This window comes from Hirundo rustica, chromosome 8 (genome assembly GCF_015227805.2).
Source record: "Hirundo rustica isolate bHirRus1 chromosome 8, bHirRus1.pri.v3, whole genome shotgun sequence".
Taxonomy (NCBI): domain Eukaryota; kingdom Metazoa; phylum Chordata; class Aves; order Passeriformes; family Hirundinidae; genus Hirundo; species Hirundo rustica.
Genome location: NC_053457.1, coordinates 21808465 through 21829340, shown reverse-complemented (window position 1 = coordinate 21829340; position 20876 = coordinate 21808465). Strand labels below are relative to the sequence as shown.

General features: G+C 53.0%; 1 protein-coding gene across 1 annotated transcript; it reads left to right on the top strand.

The window, feature by feature from the left end:
* The first annotated feature begins 94 nt into the window (after positions 1-94).
* ABCC2 (ATP binding cassette subfamily C member 2) lies at positions 95-20506 on the top strand. Its single transcript, XM_040071120.1, has 32 exons — positions 95-2848; positions 3374-3547; positions 3990-4112; positions 5158-5292; positions 5687-5809; positions 6139-6194; positions 6395-6626; positions 7221-7402; positions 7945-8122; positions 8590-8844; positions 9329-9394; positions 9861-9998; positions 10339-10485; positions 10746-10834; positions 10922-10984; positions 11180-11306; positions 11474-11650; positions 11753-11920; positions 12201-12387; positions 13233-13356; positions 13785-13890; positions 14120-14339; positions 14795-14949; positions 15934-16089; positions 16192-16391; positions 17052-17178; positions 17581-17682; positions 17781-17924; positions 18172-18330; positions 18556-18722; positions 19086-19280; positions 19698-20506. Exons 1-32 carry the CDS (start codon positions 2807-2809, stop codon positions 19825-19827), a joined length of 4647 nt encoding a protein of 1548 aa, XP_039927054.1. The 5' UTR covers positions 95-2806; the 3' UTR covers positions 19828-20506.
* The last annotated feature ends 370 nt before the right edge of the window (positions 20507-20876 follow it).

The window sequence follows — 20876 nt, the reverse complement described above, 5'->3', positions numbered from 1 at the left end:
TTATTTTTGTTTTCAGGTAAGACGATGAGCCGTGTTGCATAGCCTGAATTGATCAGGACCCTGCTGTGCCAGAGAATACAATCACATCCAGGATGCCAGGGTGGGAAACACATAGCCACCGATGGGAAACAAGGCCTGCTGTTGTCAGCCAGTAGGATAGGTGGGGATTAACAATGCAGCAGCTCTAAGTAGTGAGAAGCACCTGACTGATTAGGTGAGGAAGCCGTGAGACATCCTGGCCTCTGGGTCCTCAGTACTCCAGGTGGGGCTGGTGTACGATGAGATTCCTTGGGAGGACAACCTGCTTTTCCTAAGGGAGTTTCCAGGTCCTTGTCCTAACATAAAGCATAAACTGCTTGTTTTCCAGACAGCGCTTGGGGAATGTGCCTGTTGGGTCACTGCTGCCTAGTCAGGATTGAAGCCTCAGACTCATTTCAGTTACTCTGTAAAATACCCAGTGAAAGATTTGAACAGCATCAGAGTGGTGCATTAGAAGAGTAGAGACTTAGAGGTAAAGCACCTTTATCCTTGCTGCCGGCTCTTCTGTAAAAGACCACAAAGCTGAAGAGAATCCCTCTGACAGCCGAAATAGTGGACCTCAGGAAGCAAATGCAGGGTACAGATTTCTCTTCCCATCTCGGCAGTTGTTTAAAGCATGTGAGGATGTATGCAAAAAAAGTGATACTTGACAAGGTGGCAGCACCTTTGTCACCTTAAATAGTCACGTTATTGAAGACCTGTGATCAAGACTACATATTTTCAGTTTGAAGGGTAAATCCGCCTTTTCACATGGATCCATCAGAGGCATTAGTGTCTCCCAAAACACCTTGGGAACTCAAGTTCTTAACGGAGGAGCTGGGAGAGGAACGGCTGCAAAGTGCTCATGTCACAGCCTGCTTCAGCACTGACAGGTGTGCAGGCAGTAGGAAGGATCCAAACTTGGAAAGAGTGATTAGGTTTGTGGTAATAGTCAATATAGTTTGGAATACCTGATTTCAGAGTTCATGGCTTATGTTGAGATTTAATGAGTCATGGTCATAATTTTGATACTGATAGCTCAGTAAAGCTGATTGCCTGGCAGAAACCTCTGGACCAGACCCTGTGTGAGACAGGCATGAATCAATGTCTAGTTTTGTAAAGTTATAACATGATGTACAACACATGGATAAAGACGGGAGCACAGGGAAACTGTGATATTGCTGGCCAAAGAGGTACTACCAGTTTGATTATCTTGGTCCCAGTGAACATTGTCTGGGTATTTTAGTGGAGGAATATTTATGGAAGGAGCTGAAGGACACTAAAGCTTAGTGGGTTTTTAGGAGGAGCATGCCCCAGCTGTGAAGGTAGAGAATAGTGGGTTGTGCTTGCTTTGAACATCAAAGAGAGCAGAATGCTGTGCTGAGGTCAACACTTCAACTCTGAATGAGCAACCAAAGACAGGGTGAGGATGAGCCGTGACCTGTACTAAAAACTGAAACAAGCAGTGGGACTGGGCATTTTGTAGAAGTGTGTCATAAGCAAGTGGCTCCCTTGGCAGCAGTGCTCCAAGTGGTTTTGAGCAAGACCAGAGGATACCTGTGCCAGTGTCAGAAAGAAGAATCACATCAGTAGTCCAGATGAGAAGGGCTGAGTGACTGCTCCATTCACTTCTTACTCATTGTATCAGTTTACAGCTCTCATGAGCCATGTATTGGTTCTGGCCCAGAGGACCTAGCACTAGGGATAGTTTTATTTACAAAAAAAACGTGGATTTAATCAAACTGCTAATAATTAACCACTGAGTTGGACATTGAGCCTTTCTTTGGCATTGACAGTTTCTGAGCAATTACTTATTTTGTCACCCTTGACTTATGAGTTATCTTGTAACTCTGTGTACAGTGAGACAACACAATTGTTGCAGTCACCCTGCTGTCCCCTTTTATCTGCTGTTCCTCAAGAGCACACATGATGAAGCAAATCCAGTTCCAGCCTTAGCAGCACCGTCCCCACATGTCTCTGTTGCATGTTGGCCTTTCTAAGCAACAGGGGTTCAGTGGCAATCGCTCTCCTTGGGAGTTCGTGCTCTTTCTGTCTCAGCTGTGTGGATTACTTTAGAATGAAGACTCAAAGTCTCCTTGGGGTTTTGTGGTCAGCCAGCTGCTATAACACACAGACAACATGCAAGTGTGGGAAAGAAAAACACAAAAGAAGGTTGGAAAACCTTTGGGCTCTGCAGGCTGGAAATTATTAAAAGGAACTTGGATCCCGAGGAGTCAGGAAGACTGGTGCAGCATGTGGTCAGCTCAGCTGCCAGACACTGTGGATTCCCAGGCCTGGGGCACTGCTGGTGTCACGAGCCCCCTTGCCAGGTGGCACCAGCTGCTGTGGGACCAGCCGTTCCTGGACTTCTTGTTGGCACTCAGCAGGCTTCTCACCAGAGAGGTCTGTTACATCAAAGTAATGTCTTTAGCAGGTATGGATGAGCTTGTGTCTGTTTGTGTGCGCTGATGGAGGCTATGGTTTCTGAGCAATGGCTGTGGTGTCCTGCAGTGACTGTGATTTCCCTGTATTTCCCCTTTGACCTCTTTCTTGGGTCTTCCTCTCCTCCCTTCTCCTCAGCCCATGCAGCTTCCTAAGCCCTTTTGGTCGCTGTTTTGATTTGTGGGGTTGTGCAATAGCACCAAGTTAATAAATAACTGTGTGTCATCACGGATTTTTGTCCCAAGACCACTTGAGGGTGTGGGAGGACTTTTATCCCCGAGCATCTGCCTAGGTCTCAGCTGGGCAGAGCGAGAGGAAGGAGCTGCCGTTTCTTCTCCTCTGAGCTATGTCAGCAGCCCTGGAGAAGTTCTGCGGCTCTGTCTTCTGGGTGAGTGGCTGTATCATCCCCATAGCCCGTTCTCGGCATAGGACGCGTTGTGTGGGGGGAGATTAGTGGATTCCAAGGCTCACAGCTTGTCCTGCCAGTTGTGGGCAGAGGTTCTGGGGTTTATCCAGGAGTGCCATGGCAGCGAGTGCTGTGTGCTGCCTGCACGGTGTTCACCAGACGGTGCGGCAACGGCACCTCTCTGACTGAGCTCTGTCCTGTTTTAGCCCACCTGGGAACACAGACAACCCTGTACGGACTTCTGGGGAATGACCTGGCTTCAGCTGCTTCTGCTGGCTTGGCTCCAGCCAGGGATGGCCATCCCACATTCAGGCAGAGGGATGGGGATGGGGATAGGACCTTGGCTGAGTGCTGAAACGCTCAGCCAGGGGGGTGGGTGTTGAAGGGGGATGCAGTGGCATGGAGCTGGGTGGGCAGGGCCTATAGGAGTGCTGGCTCTTGTCCTGTGTGCCAAGCGAGAGTCAAGCCATCGCACGTGACTCGGTGTTCTGTCTTTGCTGCCCCCAGAATGATTCCTACCTTTCTCGTCCGGATGCTGACCTGCCTGAGTGCTTCCAGCAGACTGTGCTGGTCTGGGTCCCCCTTGGCTTCTTCTGGATTTTTGCCCCATGGCAGCTCCTGCCTATGTGCAAATCCAGAGGCAAGAAATCCTCTGTGACCATACTCTACATCATCAAACAGGTAGAGTGGAGCTAAGGGGCCACAGATGACAGGCTGGAGCAGCCTGAGGTGTCGGTGGAAAGACTCTGTGCTACAGTCAGGTGTGGGATGGAGAAATGAGAAGCGTAGGAGGGAAGGAGCAATGGATTAGGGGTCCATCCAGGACAGAAATGTAAAGGGGAGTCCAGCAGGAGGCACATCTGGGACAGAGGGCATAACAGGGAGGGAGGGCAGAGTGTGTACTGGGGCCTCTCTACTTGTGGGCTGTTATCTTCCAAACTTAAAATGACGGCAGTGCTCCTGTGGAACTGTGGCATATTCACAGGGCTGAAAGCTCTGAAAGCTCTCCCAGGCCAAGTCCGGGTTGAAAAGGGTGTAAGGACGTGTGGGTGTATTTTATGCCGAACTCTCGTCTCCCGGTGGTTGCCAGTGTCCACAATGGGGTGTCCCTCTCTCCCCACAGGTGCTGGCTACTCTGCTGATGCTGACGGCGGTGGCGGAGTTGGCCCTGGCGTTTGTTGACGCCGAGCAGGGTGCTGTGCCGGCTGTGCAGTACACCAACCCCAGCCTGTACATCGTCACCTGGGTAAGGGCTCGGCCGTGGATGTGCTGCGTGTCACCAGGGACGGGGTGGGACTGCAGCACCAAGCAGCACAAGACTTCTCTAGCGCAGAGATCAGTGGGAAGCTGTGTCCATGGGAGGAGGGTAGCCTGGGAATGGAGTAGGACTAGCCCCAGACCTGTGTGGGTGGTGCATGAGGGCGATATGTTGAGGGCAGGTGCCTAGCTGTACGGTGCTCACTGCTGTTGTCCTTAAAACTGGGATAATCCTATGCCTGCAAGTGTAGGCTGAGCTCTCTGGCAAAACCTTTTCTCGGAGCAGTATGGGTTTCTGTTCTGGGTTTCAACAGGACTGATTTTGCAGTGTGAACGTCAGACCATGGCTTGCTGCTCTGATGTCTCACAGCTTCCTGTACATTGCCGCTCATTTTTGTGCACAGAGCCAGAAAGTACCTCGGGATGCCCGGGCAGAGGAGAAAGCTGGCTAAAGGGAACCTAGTGGCTATTAGCTTGATGGAATATGTGCATGGAAGTTACAGGCACCTTCTGTGAGACATGGGGTATTCTAACAGTCTTAACAAATGCTCAGGAGCTACACTTAAAAGCAAGATAATACCCTCATTTGCTTTCTTTCTTATTTTGTCACGTCATTTAGTCTCACATGCAGAGTCCGTGTGAGATGATAAGCTCAGGGGACTGCCCAGAGAGGCTGCACTGCTGGAAGGTGATCTGGGTGCAATTCCAAGCCTGGAGGCAAGGTGCATGAGATAGGGTGTGACCCCTCATGGCTTGACATGTCTGAGTGTCTGGAGTGAAAACAGTTAGAAAGAGTAATGGTGCCCTGCTGCAGTGTCAGGGTACATTCAAACCTGCTCTTACCTCTTCCTGAAATAAACCTTTACCCTATATAATGAATTCTGAAGCTTACAAAGGGTTGGTGGTGTGCTCAGGGTATTCAAGGCAGTGAATCCCAGCGGATCATGTGCCCTGGCATCCCAGGACACATACTCCAAAGGCACTTTTAAAGCCAGACATAGTCCTGCAGCTCTGACTCAGTTTCTTTCCCTCAGATCATGGTCCTGCTGATCCATGAGGCACGGCGCTTCTGCTTGCGCAGAGATTCGGGGGTGCTTTTCTGCTTCTGGACACTGTCCCTTCTCTGTGGGATACTGCCGTTCCAGTCGCTCGTCCGGAAAGCCCTGCAGGTTGGGTTTGACAGGAAGCTCTGTGCTTCCTCATGGTCTTGTTCTGTTCCCAAAGAAAGCTTCTTCATACTCTTCACAAGCTCTATGTGATATCACTGGGGTCCCAGCTGCCCTGGGGACCTTGGGGAACCAGAAGAGGCCTGAGAAGCAATTGTTGTTTGAATTCACCATCTCTTTGGGGAAGTATAAGCTCTCCAGGACTAATTTCTCCCCTTAGACACATATGGGAGGAGGTCAGGGAGGAGTAGGGAGAGGTGGTAAAAGGAAGCTGATCCAGGACTCCGCGAGTTTTGCACTGCTCTGTTGGGCTCAGCCAGGGGATGGATCTTGTCTCTGAGTACCAGGGGCCTTGAGACAAGCCCCAGCAATAACCCTGGGCTTTCCATTTCTGCAGGAGCCAATCTCTGACCTGCCACAGTTTATCCTGTTCTTCATCTCCTATGGACTCCAGCTGCTGCTCTTCCTTGTCTCAGGCTTCTCAGATATCGCCCCAGAAACAAAGGAAATCGGGAAGAAGGTGTGAGGACTACATGGGAGTGGATTTGGTGCACCACATCCTGAGCATATGTGGGGCAGAGGCGGCTCCATGCAGGCTCCAGGCTCCTTGGGAAGACCTGAGGACTTCAGCACGGAGCCCAGCAAGAGCTGGAGCCTGCAGTATGGGGCATTTGCATGTGTGTCCAGGGTGGGATGCTGCTGGCTCTGAGCTGAGGTTTCTGGGGCTGGAGCTGGCACGGTTTGAAAACTATGAGGCTCCTTAATGGCTGGGGGTGCTAAATCAGCTTTCGTTAATACTATCCCCCAGCATAAACAATCTCTCAGTACCCCCTTTGCTTTGTACTGTAGAACCCAGAGATGACAGCCTCCTTCCTGAGCTCCGTCACCTTTGAATGGTACAGCAGGTGAGCAGGGCTCTGAGGGAGGTCTGGCTGGCAAAATGCAGGGGTGCCTCAGGGGAACCTGCAGCACAGGCTGCTTGGAGTTAGCTGGGAGAGGCACCACTTTGGGTGCAGCCTGAGCCCAGGGCCAGGATGGGTGTGAAGGCTCTTCATCTGCAGCAAGGAGTCTCCAACAAGTGTCATGGGATTTCTCTGTCCCACAGCATGGTTTTCAAGGGCTATCGCAAGCCTTTGGAGATAGAGGATGTCTGGGAATTGAAAGATAAAGACAAGACAAAGGCTCTTTACACAGCTTTTGAGAAGAACATGAAGTCTGAGATGAAGAAGGCCAGAGCAGAACTGGAGAAACGGAAACGCAAGAAGAGACGCCGGGAAGGAGACCCAAATTATGGGAACAGCATGAGCAAGGCCCAGAGCCAAGACATCCTGGTGCTGGTAAATCCATGCCTATGCTTGGCCTTGTATGAGACTGAGACATCCAGGTCTCAGGGAGTAGGGAGTAGGGTCACCTCACCTCCCTGCAGCCCCTTTTGCTGGGTTTTCCTTTCTTTGATCCTGTAGGACCATGGGCAAGGATAGGGGAACCCATGACAAGTTCTTCCTGTTATGTCCTTGGCAGATCCCCCTATTTTGAGAAACCAAGAAAGTCTCCATCTTTCTGCCTTACACAAAGACAGGAACCACCCTCAAATCTGTAGTACAAGCAGTTCCTTATGTCTGTCTACCTCAGGTACTTTCCAGCAATGAGGTCAGAGTGATCATCATTCTGTGACCACCCCTGGCCTCAGATTCTTCACGATTTTTGCCTGATTTTTGGCCTGAGATGTTTAGGCCGGTGAGGGAAGGTGCTAGTCCTGGGTGTGTATGACACAAGCGGAGAACAGTGAAAGGGAATGTGACAGGGGCTAAAGCTAAGGTCTTGTTCAGGATACCTGATCTGGGTCTGTGAGGTGCTGCCCTGAAGCATCCTTCCAGATGCAGGACGCCTGCACAATCAACTCCCTCACCTCTATGTGGGCTTCCCTCTAGGAGGAGAAGCAGTCAAAGAAGAAGAAGAAGAAGAGAGACAAGGATTCAGGCTCTCCCAAGGATTACCCCAGGGGCTGGTTGATGAAAACCCTGGGCAAGACCTTCAAGCAGAATCTCCTGCTAGCGGTGGCATTCAAGGTGGTGCATGATGCACTTGTGTTTGTCAGCCCCCAGCTGCTGAAGTGAGTCCTTTCTCTCTGTCCTAACTTTGCAGCCAGCCCCATCACCTCCCAGTGTGTGCACTGCATCCAGCCCCACCATCTCCATATGTGCGCCTCTCCCAGCCACAGAAGTGGGGACATTTTGTGCCCTCATCAAAAATGGGAGAATGTGTTGGGACGCAGTTTAACAAAGAACTGATCTGAGCTGGCTGCCAGCTCTTATGTGCCAGAGCTTGCATCCTGTTATGCAGTCCTGCTCCCTCCCTGGAGACAGTCCCAGCTCTTCTTTGGGGCCCTCCATGAGTCAGTGCAGCCCAGCCCAGCAGGGCCTCCCCGGTTTGCTTTGCAGAGCAGCACGGTCCCTGTGGGTGGTCTTGCATTAGTGACCCACTGCCGTGTCTCTGGCAGAACAGGGTGCCTAGTTTGCTGACCATCGAGGCAATTTTCTGGGGCAGGGTTTTGCTCACCGCTCTTGTGAGGGTGCTCTCCCTGCATTCACTTGGAGCACCCTGCTTGGTCTCTCTCAGTAGGGTGTGTGTCTCATGAGCTTCCTTCCCCTCCAGGCTGCTGATTGCCTTTGTGTCAGATGAGGATGCCTTTGCCTGGCAAGGCTATTTATATGCCATTCTGCTCTTCCTGACGGCGGTGATCCAGTCCCTCTGCCTGCAGCAGCACTTCAGCTTGTGCTTCCAGCTTGGCATAAATGTGCGAGCCAGTCTCATTGCTGCCATCTACAAGAAGGTCTGTATGGTCCTGTCATCGTCTCTGATGGCTTCCTCCAAGCTGGGCTGTGGGTAAAATCATCAGCCTGGGGTGTGTGCACTTTCCTCCTCAGAAGGCACAGGGAGAGCCTGGGGGGCACCCACCCAGCACGGAGGACACTGAGCCCTAGTTCTGCTTAGGACCTGGGTGCCGCAGCTGTGTTTGACAGCTACCAGGGGCCAAGGGATGTTTCTCTTCAGAGCAGTGCAACACCTAGGGCAGGTGGTTCTAGGATTCTTGCACAGGGGTGCTTTTCTTTGCACCCAGCATCCAGTGGCTCTGGGTTTGCAGGCAGTGAGGAGAGCACTGGTGGCCAGTACAGAGGCACCGGCAGCAAACCCAGAAGAGGTTTCAGCCTGGTCTGCTAATTCCCTGCCCTGAGCCATGTTGCTGGCAGCAGGGCTGCTCCCAGACTGGCTTGTGCTGACTGTGCTTTCTCTTTCCAGTCGCTCACCGTGACTGGAGCCACCCGCAAGGAGTCCACAGTGGGAGAGACTGTGAATCTGATGTCTGCTGATGCCCAGAGGTTCATGGACTTGGCCAACTTTATTCACCAGCTGTGGTCATGCCCCCTGCAAATTATCCTGTCCATTGTCTTCCTCTGGGGAGAGCTGGGCCCCTCTGTCTTGGCTGGCATTGCAACCATGGTGCTGCTCCTCCCCGTAAATGCTTTCCTGGTTGCCAAGGCCAAAACCATCCAGGTCAGTGGTGGGTGCAGTATCCCCCCTGGTCTCCCACGTCCAACCCCACTGTTGCTTCCCTCCCTCATTTTCTACACTCCCTACCCTTTGCTTTTATGCTGTGGAACATTCCCAGCCCATGAAGTTGATCTCACTTGGGCTGGGAGTGTCTCTAGCCTGAGACAGAGGTGATCAGCTACCATGAGTAGGAGACAGGTGAGATCTGTTCCACCATCAAAGCTGAACTTGAACCAGACTGGGCACAGCCTTGAGGGCTAAAAATGAGATATTATCAACTGTAAGACAAAGCTTTAGCTTCTACCTGACAGCAGGGGGGTGTTTTTTCCCCAGTTTGTCCAGAGCCATAGGGAGCCATGGATCAGCTTCATGGGATGACTTTTCTGGGCTGTGGAGCTCACCCTTCCATTCCCTGTGGCAGCCCAGATGTATTTCCATGGGTGAGCTGTTGTCTGGTTTAAGTGATGTCTGGCTCCTCTCTTTGTAGGAGAGGAACATGAAGAACAAGGACGAACGCATGAAAATAATGACGGAAATCCTCAATGGAATCAAGGTGAGCAGTGGAGTGGAGACTCTCTGGGCAGCTGCTGCACCCCTCTTCTTGGTGCACTGCACCTGGAGGCAGCACATCTGTATAACCCTACAGCACCAGTGTTAGTGGTGGGGCCTCTGTGCCTCAGCAATTCCTTTGGCTGCCTCATCTTTTGAAAACTTGGCTGGAGAGGAGCTCTGGATACTTGGGCTAAGACTTGAGATCCAAGAGAGGGTTTTCTGAGTGTTTTCCTGGGTGGCTGTGCTAGTGTCAAGGTGGCAGAAGGGCTGGCAGTGACCTGTAAGGGAGGGCGTGGGAATGCAGGGGGGAAATGCAATAAGCAGGACGGGAGAGGGGAGATGCAGTGGCCAAGGAGGCTTCTGAGCAAGCCAGGAACTGGTGATGGAGGTGCTGGCTACCAGTGAGCCGAGTGTGGATGGGGGCATTCCTGTGAGGCCAGCATCCTCTCACTCTGCTCATCCTGCAGATTCTGAAGCTCTTTGCCTGGGAGCCCTCCTTTGAGAAGCGAGTTAATGACATCCGGGCACATGAGCTCAAGGACTTGCTGAACTTCAGTTACCTGCAGTCAGTCTCTGTCTTTGTGTTCACATGTTCCCCCTTCCTGGTGAGTGACAGCAGCCCTGGGGAGGGGTGTACCTTCCTCTGAGCTGGGGCAGGGCTGTGTCCAAGGGGATGGGAAATATTTGGAAGCTCAGCTGGAGTTTTTCTGCAGCGACGAAGGGGCTGGCTGGTGGATGCCTGGGATGTAGATTATGATTCTGTCTGCTGGCAGGAGAGCTGTGGTGGAAAGGGGTCCCATTGGGGTGGTGAAATGGGGCCAAAGGAGAACGGAAGCAGGAGAGGAACAGGTCCCCAGCACGAAGGCACTGCTGAGGCCTTGGGGCAGTGTGAGGGTCTGGGCTGCACACAAACACGCTGATGGCTTTCCCTGATATCTGTCCTAGGTCTCCTTGGCAAGCTTTGCTGTCTACGTACTTGTGGATGAGAACAACATCTTGGATGCACAGAAGGCTTTTACTGCCATCTCCCTTTTCAATGTGCTGCGCTTCCCCATGGCCATGCTGCCCATGGTCCTCTCCTCCCTGGTGCAGGTCAGGCCTCACATAGGGCAGGGCTGTAGGGGGATCCTATGACCTCTGTCCAAACTGGCACATGGGGCTCAGGTGTGGGGTGGACCCCCAGGGGTCAGTGCACAGGACTCTGCTGCAGTGGGGTGGGACAGGAGTCACGTGCATAACCCAGAGGTTGGGTGGGGACTGTGATGTGGTGCTCTGTTTATGGGGCTCCTGCCGGCCCACCCAGATGCGCCCCAGGTCCGTGTGCCATCCTCATCCTCTTTCTACCGTGGCAGACCAATGTGTCCACTGGGAGACTGGAGCGCTACCTGAGTGGAGAAGACCTGGACACCTCAGCTATTCACCACAACCCCATTGAAGGCAGGTGAACCTCCAGATTACTCCCTGTGGGTCTCAGGGGCCCAGCCCTGGGCTCACCCCTCTCTGAGGGACATCTCTCTCTGACAGGCAGTGCTGTGCGTTTCTCGGAGGCCACCTTTGCCTGGGAGCAGGACAGCAATGCTGCCATAAGAGAGTGAGTGCTCTGCGCCACGTCGGGGCACAGGGCTGGGGAGGGGGAGGCTTTCTGTGTTATTTGTTGGGGAGGGCAATCGGCTCTCCCAGTGCTGCTAGACATGAGTGTCCCAGAGACACTGCTCTGCGCTGGTCCCACACAGGAACTGACGGGTGACCTGGCAGTGCTGCTTCCTCAGCCCTCCTGTCTTTGCAGTGTCACCCTGGACATCACACCTGGGAGCCTGGTGGCTGTGGTGGGGGCTGTGGGCTCAGGCAAATCTTCGCTGGTCTCAGCCATGCTTGGGGAGATGGAGAATATCAAGGGACACATTAACATCCAGGTGAGAGGAGCCAGCTGGCGCACTGGGCTTTGGGACTGCCGGGGAGCTCAGCGGGGAAGTAGAGCAGGACTGTCCCAGAGTGGTGGCTCAGGGCAAGGACAGGCTGCAGGAGGTGTCAGTGCTCAGGCTGATCTCTGACAAGTAGCTGTTCTTGTCTCTCCTTCCAGGGCTCCGTGGCCTATGTCCCCCAGCAGGCCTGGATCCAGAATGCCACACTGAAAGACAACATCCTTTTCGGGTCAGAACTGGATGAAGCCAGGTATCAGCAGGTCATCAAGGCCTGCGCCCTCCTTCCAGACCTGGAATTGCTGCCTGCAGGTGACCAGACAGAGATTGGAGAGAAGGTATCAGCCCCGGGCACTATGGGTTTCCAATAGCACCTGCAGCAGAGGTCAGAGCTGTTGCCCTGTGCCAGCCCCATGTCCAGGGAGGTGCTTCTCTTCCAGGGAATAAACCTGAGTGGGGGCCAGAAGCAGCGGGTCAGCCTGGCCCGGGCGGTGTACAGCAACGCAGACATCTACATCCTGGATGATCCGCTATCTGCCGTGGATGCCCACGTGGGCAAATACCTCTTTGAGCAAGTGCTGGGGCCGAAAGGGCTGCTGCAAAACAAGGTGAGAGCCCATACCCTCCAACCCACCACCCAGCCTGGCAGGAGTGGCACTGGCATGGTGTTAGTGATCCAAGGAAGTCTGAGGTTGCTTGCCTGTAGCTTTCGCGTGGGGCTGCAGCAGGCAGGAGAGGCCTCAGGGGTCCCCAGAGGGGTACCTGTGTCCTCATAGCCAGGCATTGATAAGCAGACAAGTCCCCAGGTAGGAGATGAGAGCCTGCAGACCCCTGGCTGGGGATGAGGGGCGCTCTGATGATCACTACTCTGCAACCCCTTTATTGCAGACACGGATCTTGGTGACACACAGTGTGAGTTTCCTGCCCGAGGTCGATAGCATCGTGGTGCTGACAGCAGGAGCAGTGTCTGAGTACGGCTCCTACAGCACCCTGCTTGCAAACAAGGGGGCCTTTTCCCAATTCCTGAACTTGTATGGAAACCAGAAGGAGGATGTTTCAGAGGAAAATGCTGCAGGTACTGGGAACACCGTGGGGCTGTGGCAGTTAGGGTGGCTGTGCATGTATCTTCATATCAGATATGAAGAGCTGACCTGTCAGCCTAACCTGGCTAACAGCCCAGGCACCAGTGGTGGCTGCTTCTGGTGAGTCCTTCTCAGCTACTGGCAGTCAGCAGCACAATAACTTCCTAAGATTTGCATTCAGGCATTATGTTGAACATCCAGCACAGGACCTGTTTAAATTTTTTACTCCCTTTTTAGTTCATTTAGTATGTGTTCCAAAACCTTATGTGGCTACAGGCTCCATATTTTTGTGATGCTTTGGTTTGTTATAAATATCCCACTGGATAATATTTCTTCTTTATCTTGTCCCCCAGTGCTGTGTGGAAGAGTGGTGTCAGGTCAGGTGGATGTTTACCCTGTCAGGGCTCAGCCCAGTTGTGCAGCTGCAGCCTGGCTATTCCCAGTATATCTTCACAGGGCCCATCTCCACCTGCTCAAGGAGATGATTCTGAACTGGAGTGATCTTGCAAGATCTAGCAGATCTTGCACCTACTAAACCAGCACAAATCTTTGCTTGAGGTCTGGCCAGTGGTGCTGGAATAAGTCAGCAGCAGGGATTGCCTCCAGACAGGCCTTTAGCCCTATGTGCCCTATCAGTCCTCCCTCCAGCACGATGCATTTCTCCATCTTCCTGCTGTGCTGGTCTTGCAGCAAGGCTGGAGAAGGTGTGATATATGGTGGTAGGACATAGGCTAGGCTTAGGGTATGGCATGGAGCTGAGGGCAGCAGAGGTGAGGTGCATGGGGTCTGCTCTTTCCTCAGTGCCTGATCCTACCTTCCCTCATCCCTGTGCTTGTAGCTGTTGCTTTAACTAGGGGTGAAGAGGAGGCCGATGAAGATATTGATCCTTGCATGGAGGAGCGCCCTGATGATGTGGTGACTATGACCCTGAAGCGAGAGGCCAGCATCCATCGGAGTCGCAGGTGGGACATGACCTGAGCTCCCAGCTCTTTCCCCTGCCACATGCACTGCTCCCTCAGAGACAGGGATCTGGGGGCTTCCTGGGGAGTTCCAGCTGGGAGCCTCCCTGCCTGCTCCTACCACAAGCTGCTCTTGGTCAGGAGCATCTGATTTTGCCTTTACTCACACTAGTGAGCCACAGCATTGCACACACCCTGCAGTCATCCCTGAAACTCATGCTGATGGCTAGTTCTGCTTTTGGGAATGCTTTAGTTTTATGGCTGTACATGCCTAGTGCTTCCACAAGGCTCACTCAAAGCTGCCCCAGTTAGGACATTATTTTCCATTATTTTCTACCACTGAAGACCCAGTGCAGCACAGGGATGGACCCCCGGGAGATTAGGACCAATCCAACATCCTGTGACTAATGGTACTCATTACTTCCCTGCAGCCTGAGTAAAAGGAGCACCAGTTCCCAGAAGAAGGCCCATGAGGAGCCCCCGAAGAAGCTGAAGGGACAGCAACTGATCGAGAAAGAAAATGTGGAAACTGGCAGGGTGAGGAGGATGGAGGGATGAAGCGCTGTGCTGCCCTGGCTAAGTGCTGCCAGACCAGGACCATGGCTCAGAGAAGCTGGTGGGGGCTGGCTGAGACACAAAGGGGACAAGAGCTGCCTGGGACTGGTGGCTGGTGTGGTGGAGGGGAGCACTGTGGGCAGCAAGGTGGAGTCCCAAGGCTGTGCTGGGTGTCATTGCCTGCAGCCTAATGGGTTCAATTGGTCCACAGGTGAAGTTCTCTATGTACCTGCGGTACCTGCGTGCTGTTGGCTTGTGCTTTTCGTTCTGGCCTGTCATGGGCTACACTGGACAGTATGTCGCCTACGTGGGGACCAACCTGTGGCTCAGTGACTGGACTGACGATTCGCAGCGCTATCAGAACGAGACCTACCCCACACAGCTGCGGGACCTGCGGATCGGTATCTTTGGGGTGCTGGGAATAGCACAAGGTGAGTGTGGGAGGACAGCAGCTCCCACTAACTTCATTTCTGTGCTCCAGGAGGGATATGATTTGCTCTCATAGCCAGCAGTGCAGTGAGGAGCAGGGGACCCAACAGTCTGTTCATTTGCCTGCTGCTGCCTTCCTTCCAGCTCGTGGCTGAATTGTGGACACACGCCAGTCTGAAAGCAGCATAAATTGCCCCAAGTCTGTGTTGCCCTCTCAGTTTAAGATCATTTTCCCTAACCAGATTAAACATAGTGCCAGGGCCCAAGGCTATCCAATGGGGTCAGTGTTCCTCCCCTCTGTGGGGACACAGTTGCTGAGACCTCCCAAGAAGGTGGGATGCAGGATTATCCCAGCAGCTCACTGCAGAGCTGCTGGCTTGGCGCTGCTTGGCGCGTCCATCAAGCCAAAGGGTGCCTGGGGCCACGAGCTGGTGACAGCCCCACGCTCTCCTTGCAGCTCTCTTCCTGCTCTTCGCAACCCTGCTGTCTGCGCGGGGCACCGTGCGAGCCTCCCGCGTCATGCACCAGCAGCTGCTCAGCAACATCCTGCGAGCGCCCATGAGCTTCTTCGACACCACCCCGACTGGCCGCATCATCAACAGGTTTGCCAGGGTAAGAGAGCACCCCCAGCACGGAGAAGGTGTTTGTTCCACCACATCTGCAGGGCGTTGGGTATAGTGGCATAACCCTTCTCCTGTTGAGAGTACTGCACAGCTGAGCCCAGGTAAGGGCCAGGAAGGGACCAGGAGGACGTGGTGGATGCAAGGCTGACCGTGAGCCAAACCGATCCTGGACTATACTAGAAAGACAGTGTGGCAAATCACACGAAGTTGTTACCTCCTCTGCTCGGTGCTGAGGAGCTTACACCTGGATACTGTGTCCTGTTTGGGGTCACCTGGGCAAGAAGGATGTGGAGAAACAGGAGAGGGTCCATAGTAGATAACTAAGAGAGGTAAGAGCCTAGAGCTCTTAATGAGCCCATAATGAGAAGTCCTTCTGGTTATAGACTTCCAGCAAAATCTGCAATCTTTTCTAAGTGAAGGTCAAAAACAAAGAGAAAATGCGGAAGGAGGGAAAATACAAACAGGCAATTTCAAGTGTGCTGCTACTCCACTTCCTCCTTTGGTATCATCTCTTGATTTCTGGGAATAAAAATTTCTCCTAAAATTAAGCCTATGGGCCCAGGTTTACTCTGAGTTGAGGGAGTATGGGGTGCCCAGCTAGGAGATGGATGAGGACTAGCTGAAGACCCGGGTGCACCTGCATGGACCTGGAGTTTGCCCTGTCCCTGTTCTTGTTTCAATTACTGCTCCTGCATCCTGGGTCCTGATGAAGATGCAGTTCTTAAAGCTGGTCTGTGTAACAGGGGAATATTATAGGAAATTTATCTGTTAACTCAGCTGTTCCCAAGCTAAGAACTGTGGCCCTAAATGAGGTTGTGACCATAACATCAATTCAGGGTCATCTGATATTTTTACAAGTGTCTTGCACTGCGTTACCACAGGAGTGTGTAGGAACCCTGTATGTATGGGGGCCTTTTGGCTTCTCCTCTCTGGAGTCACTGACTGCCTCTCTATACTTTTTTATACGCTCCAGGACATCTTCACGATAGATGAAACCATTCCTATGTCCTTAAGAACCTGGATCTCTTGTTTCATGGGCATCATTAGCACACTGATTGTGATCTGCCTGGCCACTCCATTCTTCGCTGTTGTTGTCATTCCCTTGAGCATCTTCTACAGTTTTGTGCTGGTGAGTAACTGGGCCTTGAATGAAGCTTCTGCCCAGGTGAGGGCAGTATCTTCATGCCTGCTGGGCTGTGTGTTGGTAACCAAGCTGCGTCCCTCATTTCAGCGCTTCTACATCTCCACATCACGGCAGCTAAGACGTCTGGACTCTGTCACCAGGTCTCCTATCTACTCCCACTTTGGTGAGACAGTGTCAGGCCTTTCTGTGATCCGGGCCTATGGACACCAAGAACGGTTCCTGAAGCACAATGAGATCACCATGGACATAAATCAGAAAAGTGTTTATTCCTGGATAATATCAAATAGGTGAGTTTTACCACTTATGCCATAGCACAGCCTGCAGCACTTCTACCCAGGAACTTCTTGGTCCTGAGGGGGGTTCCTGGGGTCCTGCACTCCTCCTCCTGCTCTCCAGCATTGAGGGTCTGTAGGTACTGGGGCGGTTTAGGATAGGGGCACCATCTGTGGCAATGGGATTTTTAGGGTGATTTTGAAAGCCAGAGTATGCCCTCCTACAAAGTGTCCAGAGACTGGGCAGGCTGAGCTGTGCAGTCAAGGGCTGAGATGCTCTTGGTGAATTCTGGAAAGAGAGTGATCCTGCAGGCCCAGTGGAAGCACGATGCAGACACTTTCTGGTTTTGAATCTTACTGGTAAATGATTTGGGTGTGTGAAGGTTGAACGGTTGGGGCTCTTCTGATACATGGCATTTCCAGCATAGGAGGTTATGTGTGAGACATGGACTGACATAAATGAACCTGCTTGCAGAATTGGCCACGAATGGCCTGCTATGTACATGTACCAATGTGTGTATGTGTACGAATGTGCTGTGCGTTCAGCACTGGGCTCGTGGCTGGGTGTGAGGGATGCTGGTGCAGTGCTGCTGTTACTGGTGGGCTCTGTGTTGGGCACAGGCAGATGCCTTCCTGCCTCTTTCACTGCCCTTCAGCTGTCCTCTCCTGGTGCAGGTGGCTGGCCATCCGTCTGGAGTTCGTTGGGAGTCTGGTGGTCTTCTTCTCTGCACTTCTGGCAGTGATTGCAAAGGGCACTTTGGAGGGTGGCATTGTGGGTCTTTCTGTCTCCTCCGCTCTCAATGTGAGTCACTGAAAGCATTTTCTCATTCCGGGACAGGGTTATCTCTGGGAAGCTCTGGGCTGGTGGCAGGATGCTGCCCTGCCACCAGCTTTGATCCATGAAAATGGGATTGTCTGGGGTGTCCCACCACCTGGGGAGTGGCTATAGAGCCAGCGAAGCACATATCCATCCCAGTGTGAGTGGGATACTTGCTGCCATGGGGAGGAATGTGGCCCTGCTGTGGATCAGAGATGCTGCAGCGAAGGATTTAAAGGGCTGGGGAGAGCTGGGCTGTGTCTCAGCAGTGGAGCTTTAGGGGTCAGGCCAGGTGTGCTCATACCCAGGATGATTCCCTGGGCTGAGGTGGGAGGTGGTTTTTCCTGGGTACCACTGAGCTCTGCATCCTCTGATTCTGCCATGCAGGTGACCCAGACACTGAACTGGCTGGTGCGGACATCTTCGGAGCTGGAGACCAACATCGTGGCTGTGGAGCGGGTCCATGAGTACATGAAGGTGAAGAATGAGGTGAGGAAGCCAGGGTCTCGGCAAACACCTGCTGCATAGCTTGGTGCTAGTCAGCATGGCAGAGTGAACACCCCTAATGCTCCTGTGCCCTCCCCCAGGCTCCATGGGTGACAAAACACCGTCCACCACGTGGCTGGCCCAGCAGAGGCGAGATCCAGTTCATTGACTACAAAGTTCGCTACCGACCTGAACTGGACCTGGTTCTTCAGGGGATCACCTGTAATATTGGGAGCACTGAGAAGGTGCCTCTGCCCTCACTACACTCTTTACAGAGACCCTGTTAAAGTTGTTTCTTCTTCTCGGCTTCAGTCCGTGCGCTGGGGTGGGATGGTGATGGGATGTGGCTCCTGGGGACTTGAGCTGCAGGAAAGGAACCAAAGCAGACAATCTGGGTGATAGTAAGGGCAGGAAGGCCCACCAGACGAAGATGGAGACCATCTGCCCTGTTTCTACAGCCCTGTCAGCTGGTCTAAAAAGCTGCTTCCACAGGTTGGGGTTGTGGGCCGGACTGGGGCTGGAAAATCCTCCCTCACCAATTGCCTGTTCCGGGTGCTGGAGGCGGCTGGAGGGAAGATCATCATCGACGATGTGGACATCGCAACAATTGGCCTCCACGACCTGCGCAACAACCTCACCATCATCCCCCAGGTGAGCTGATCCCCACCTTTCCACATCCTTCTGCGCGCCCCTTGCACACTGCATGGCCTCAGTGTGTCCCTGGGTGCTGCGGACTTGCCAAAGGCCTGTGAGCAGGGAGTCACCACATCCCTTGCCAGCTGCTGGCCGTGGTGTGAGCAGGATATGGCCACGTTTGGAGGCCATTGCGCCTGCTAAATGCTGTGGTGGGGCTGAAGACGGTGCTGTCCCTGGCAGGACCCTGTGCTCTTCACTGGAACCCTGCGGATGAACCTGGACCCCTTTGACCAGTACTCAGACGAGGCGGTCTGGAAGGCCCTGGAGCTGGCTCACCTGAAGACATACGTGCAAGGCCTTCCCGAGGGGCTGCTGCATTTCGTGAGCGAAGGAGGGGAGAACTTGAGGTGAGCAGAGAAGCAGATGCAGGCTCAGCTCCCCTCCCTTCTCTAGATCCCAGAGACCAACCTGGAACAGCAACCTCCAGCAAACTGGCTGTCCAGGGATGATGCACAGAAGCTTCTGGGAAGTGAAGATGGAAGGAAACAGCTGAGGAGTCAGGGCTGTTAGGGAGCTAGTGTGAGCCAACCCTTCTGTGGTGGCCCAGAGAGTAAGATGCTCTCTGTGTAAGGGATGTGGTGCTCAGGGTGGCAGATGGTCAGTGGGGAAAGGCCAGAGACAGTGTTGAGGTCAGAGCAGTGAGATGCAGTAGGCTTGCAGAAGGTCCCCTAGTGTCGGTCTAGTAACTCACGCTCTTCATCTCATCCCAGTGTTGGGCAGAGGCAGCTGGTGTGCCTGGCCCGGGCCCTTCTCCGCAAAGCCAAGATCCTCATCCTGGATGAAGCAACAGCAGCCGTAGATCTGGAAACTGACGACTTAATCCAGACAACAATCCGGAGTGAGTTTGCTGACTGCACTGTCCTTACTATTGCCCATCGCCTCCACACCATCATGGACAGCAACAGGTACCGTGGGACAATACTGTGGGGCAAAGAGAATGGGGATCTGGACTCCTAGGATGGGCTGAGAGGTGGACAGCAGCAGAAACAAGAATGCAGCCAGAGAGGGGTGGATGCAGAGCCTGGGGCAGTAATATACAGTGGTGAAGAGCACAGGATAGTAAGGATGCCCATACAAAAGCGATGCCTTTATGGAGAGAAATATTTTTTGGGATCCTTCTTTACAGCAACAGACCATTTACTGTTGATACCTTGTGTGTGTGACCTGTAACACAGAGAGGAGGGCTGTGACCTCACCACTGCTGAGAGAACCACATAAAGTGACTTAGGAGGAGAGAGAGTCGGTGGGCCTGCAGCACTGGCACCAGCAGTGCTACCCACTTGGATGCTGGGAGTTGATGCCTTCTTGTTCCCTTCTGCCAGGGTGATGGTGCTGCACGCTGGGCAGATTGTGGAATTCGACAGCCCCGAGGAGCTGCTCACGAAGCAGGGCGTTTTCTCCGCGATGGCAAAGGACGCTGGTATCGCCATGGCAGAAACCACTGCCCTGTAGGCTGAGTGCTGCAGGGGCCAGGGGTGTGAGACAGCTCCTCCTGCTGCCACTCACACGGAGGGCACTGGTGTCTCCCACAGCCACGCTGCCCAGGAATTGGCCTCTCTGCAGCAGAGAAGCAAAGATGGTGGCTTCTCTGGTTGTCCAGAGACAGAGCACCTGGACTTGAGCAAGCTGTTAACCTTGCTACCACATCCTGCCTGCTGTGCACACAAGGGTCTGGAGCTGCATAATTTATTCAAGGATAGAGGGGAAAAGCTATCTTCCAGGCAGGAAGATCATGACCTCCAGTGGGGGTGGTCTTAGTTTTTGTACTTCACCATGCCAGGTGAATCTACCTTAGAGATGCTTTAGCATTATGGAACGAAATTTACAGTTTAATCTAAGAATGAATGCTATAATTTATTTACTTTTTGTAACTGTTTGTAGTCTTCCAACTACAAGGCTGATGTCAAGGCATGTAAGTAAGCCTTGGTTTAGCTTTAAACCTGGCTAGTGCTTGGGTAGGGAGAGCTGCCAACAGAGGTTACACAGAGCTGGGCAGTCCAAATCGAGGGGCACAACTCTGCTCACGCAAGAACACTACTCTGTAGCAAAACCAGGGCACCCTGCCTGCCTTCCCTGTGCCTACTGCTCGCTTTGATTGTATTGCAAATAAACGAACCTCTCCCTGGGCTTATCACAGCCACTTGTGGTTTTGTCTGCAAACCTGATGGTGGTGAAGACAAGCTGGAGAGCAGCAGGCACACATCTGTGTACAGCCACACACACACAAAGTAGGGTGGTCATTGTTGACAAACCCTTGACTCTTTGTTCTTGGGCCAGACCTCCTCATGCCCACTTAGAGCAGAGCAAACAATCACCCCACCAGCTCCAGCTGCCCTGGAGCCCCAGAGTCACGTAACGCACAACGCACAGCTGAGGGAAGAGGGCAGTACAACCACTTCATCCTAATAAAGAAGGTTCCTGTGAGGGTTTCCTCGTGCCTGAGCTGCAGCTGGCACAAACACCAAGGCACTACAATGCTGGACCCCACCAAAAGGGAAATG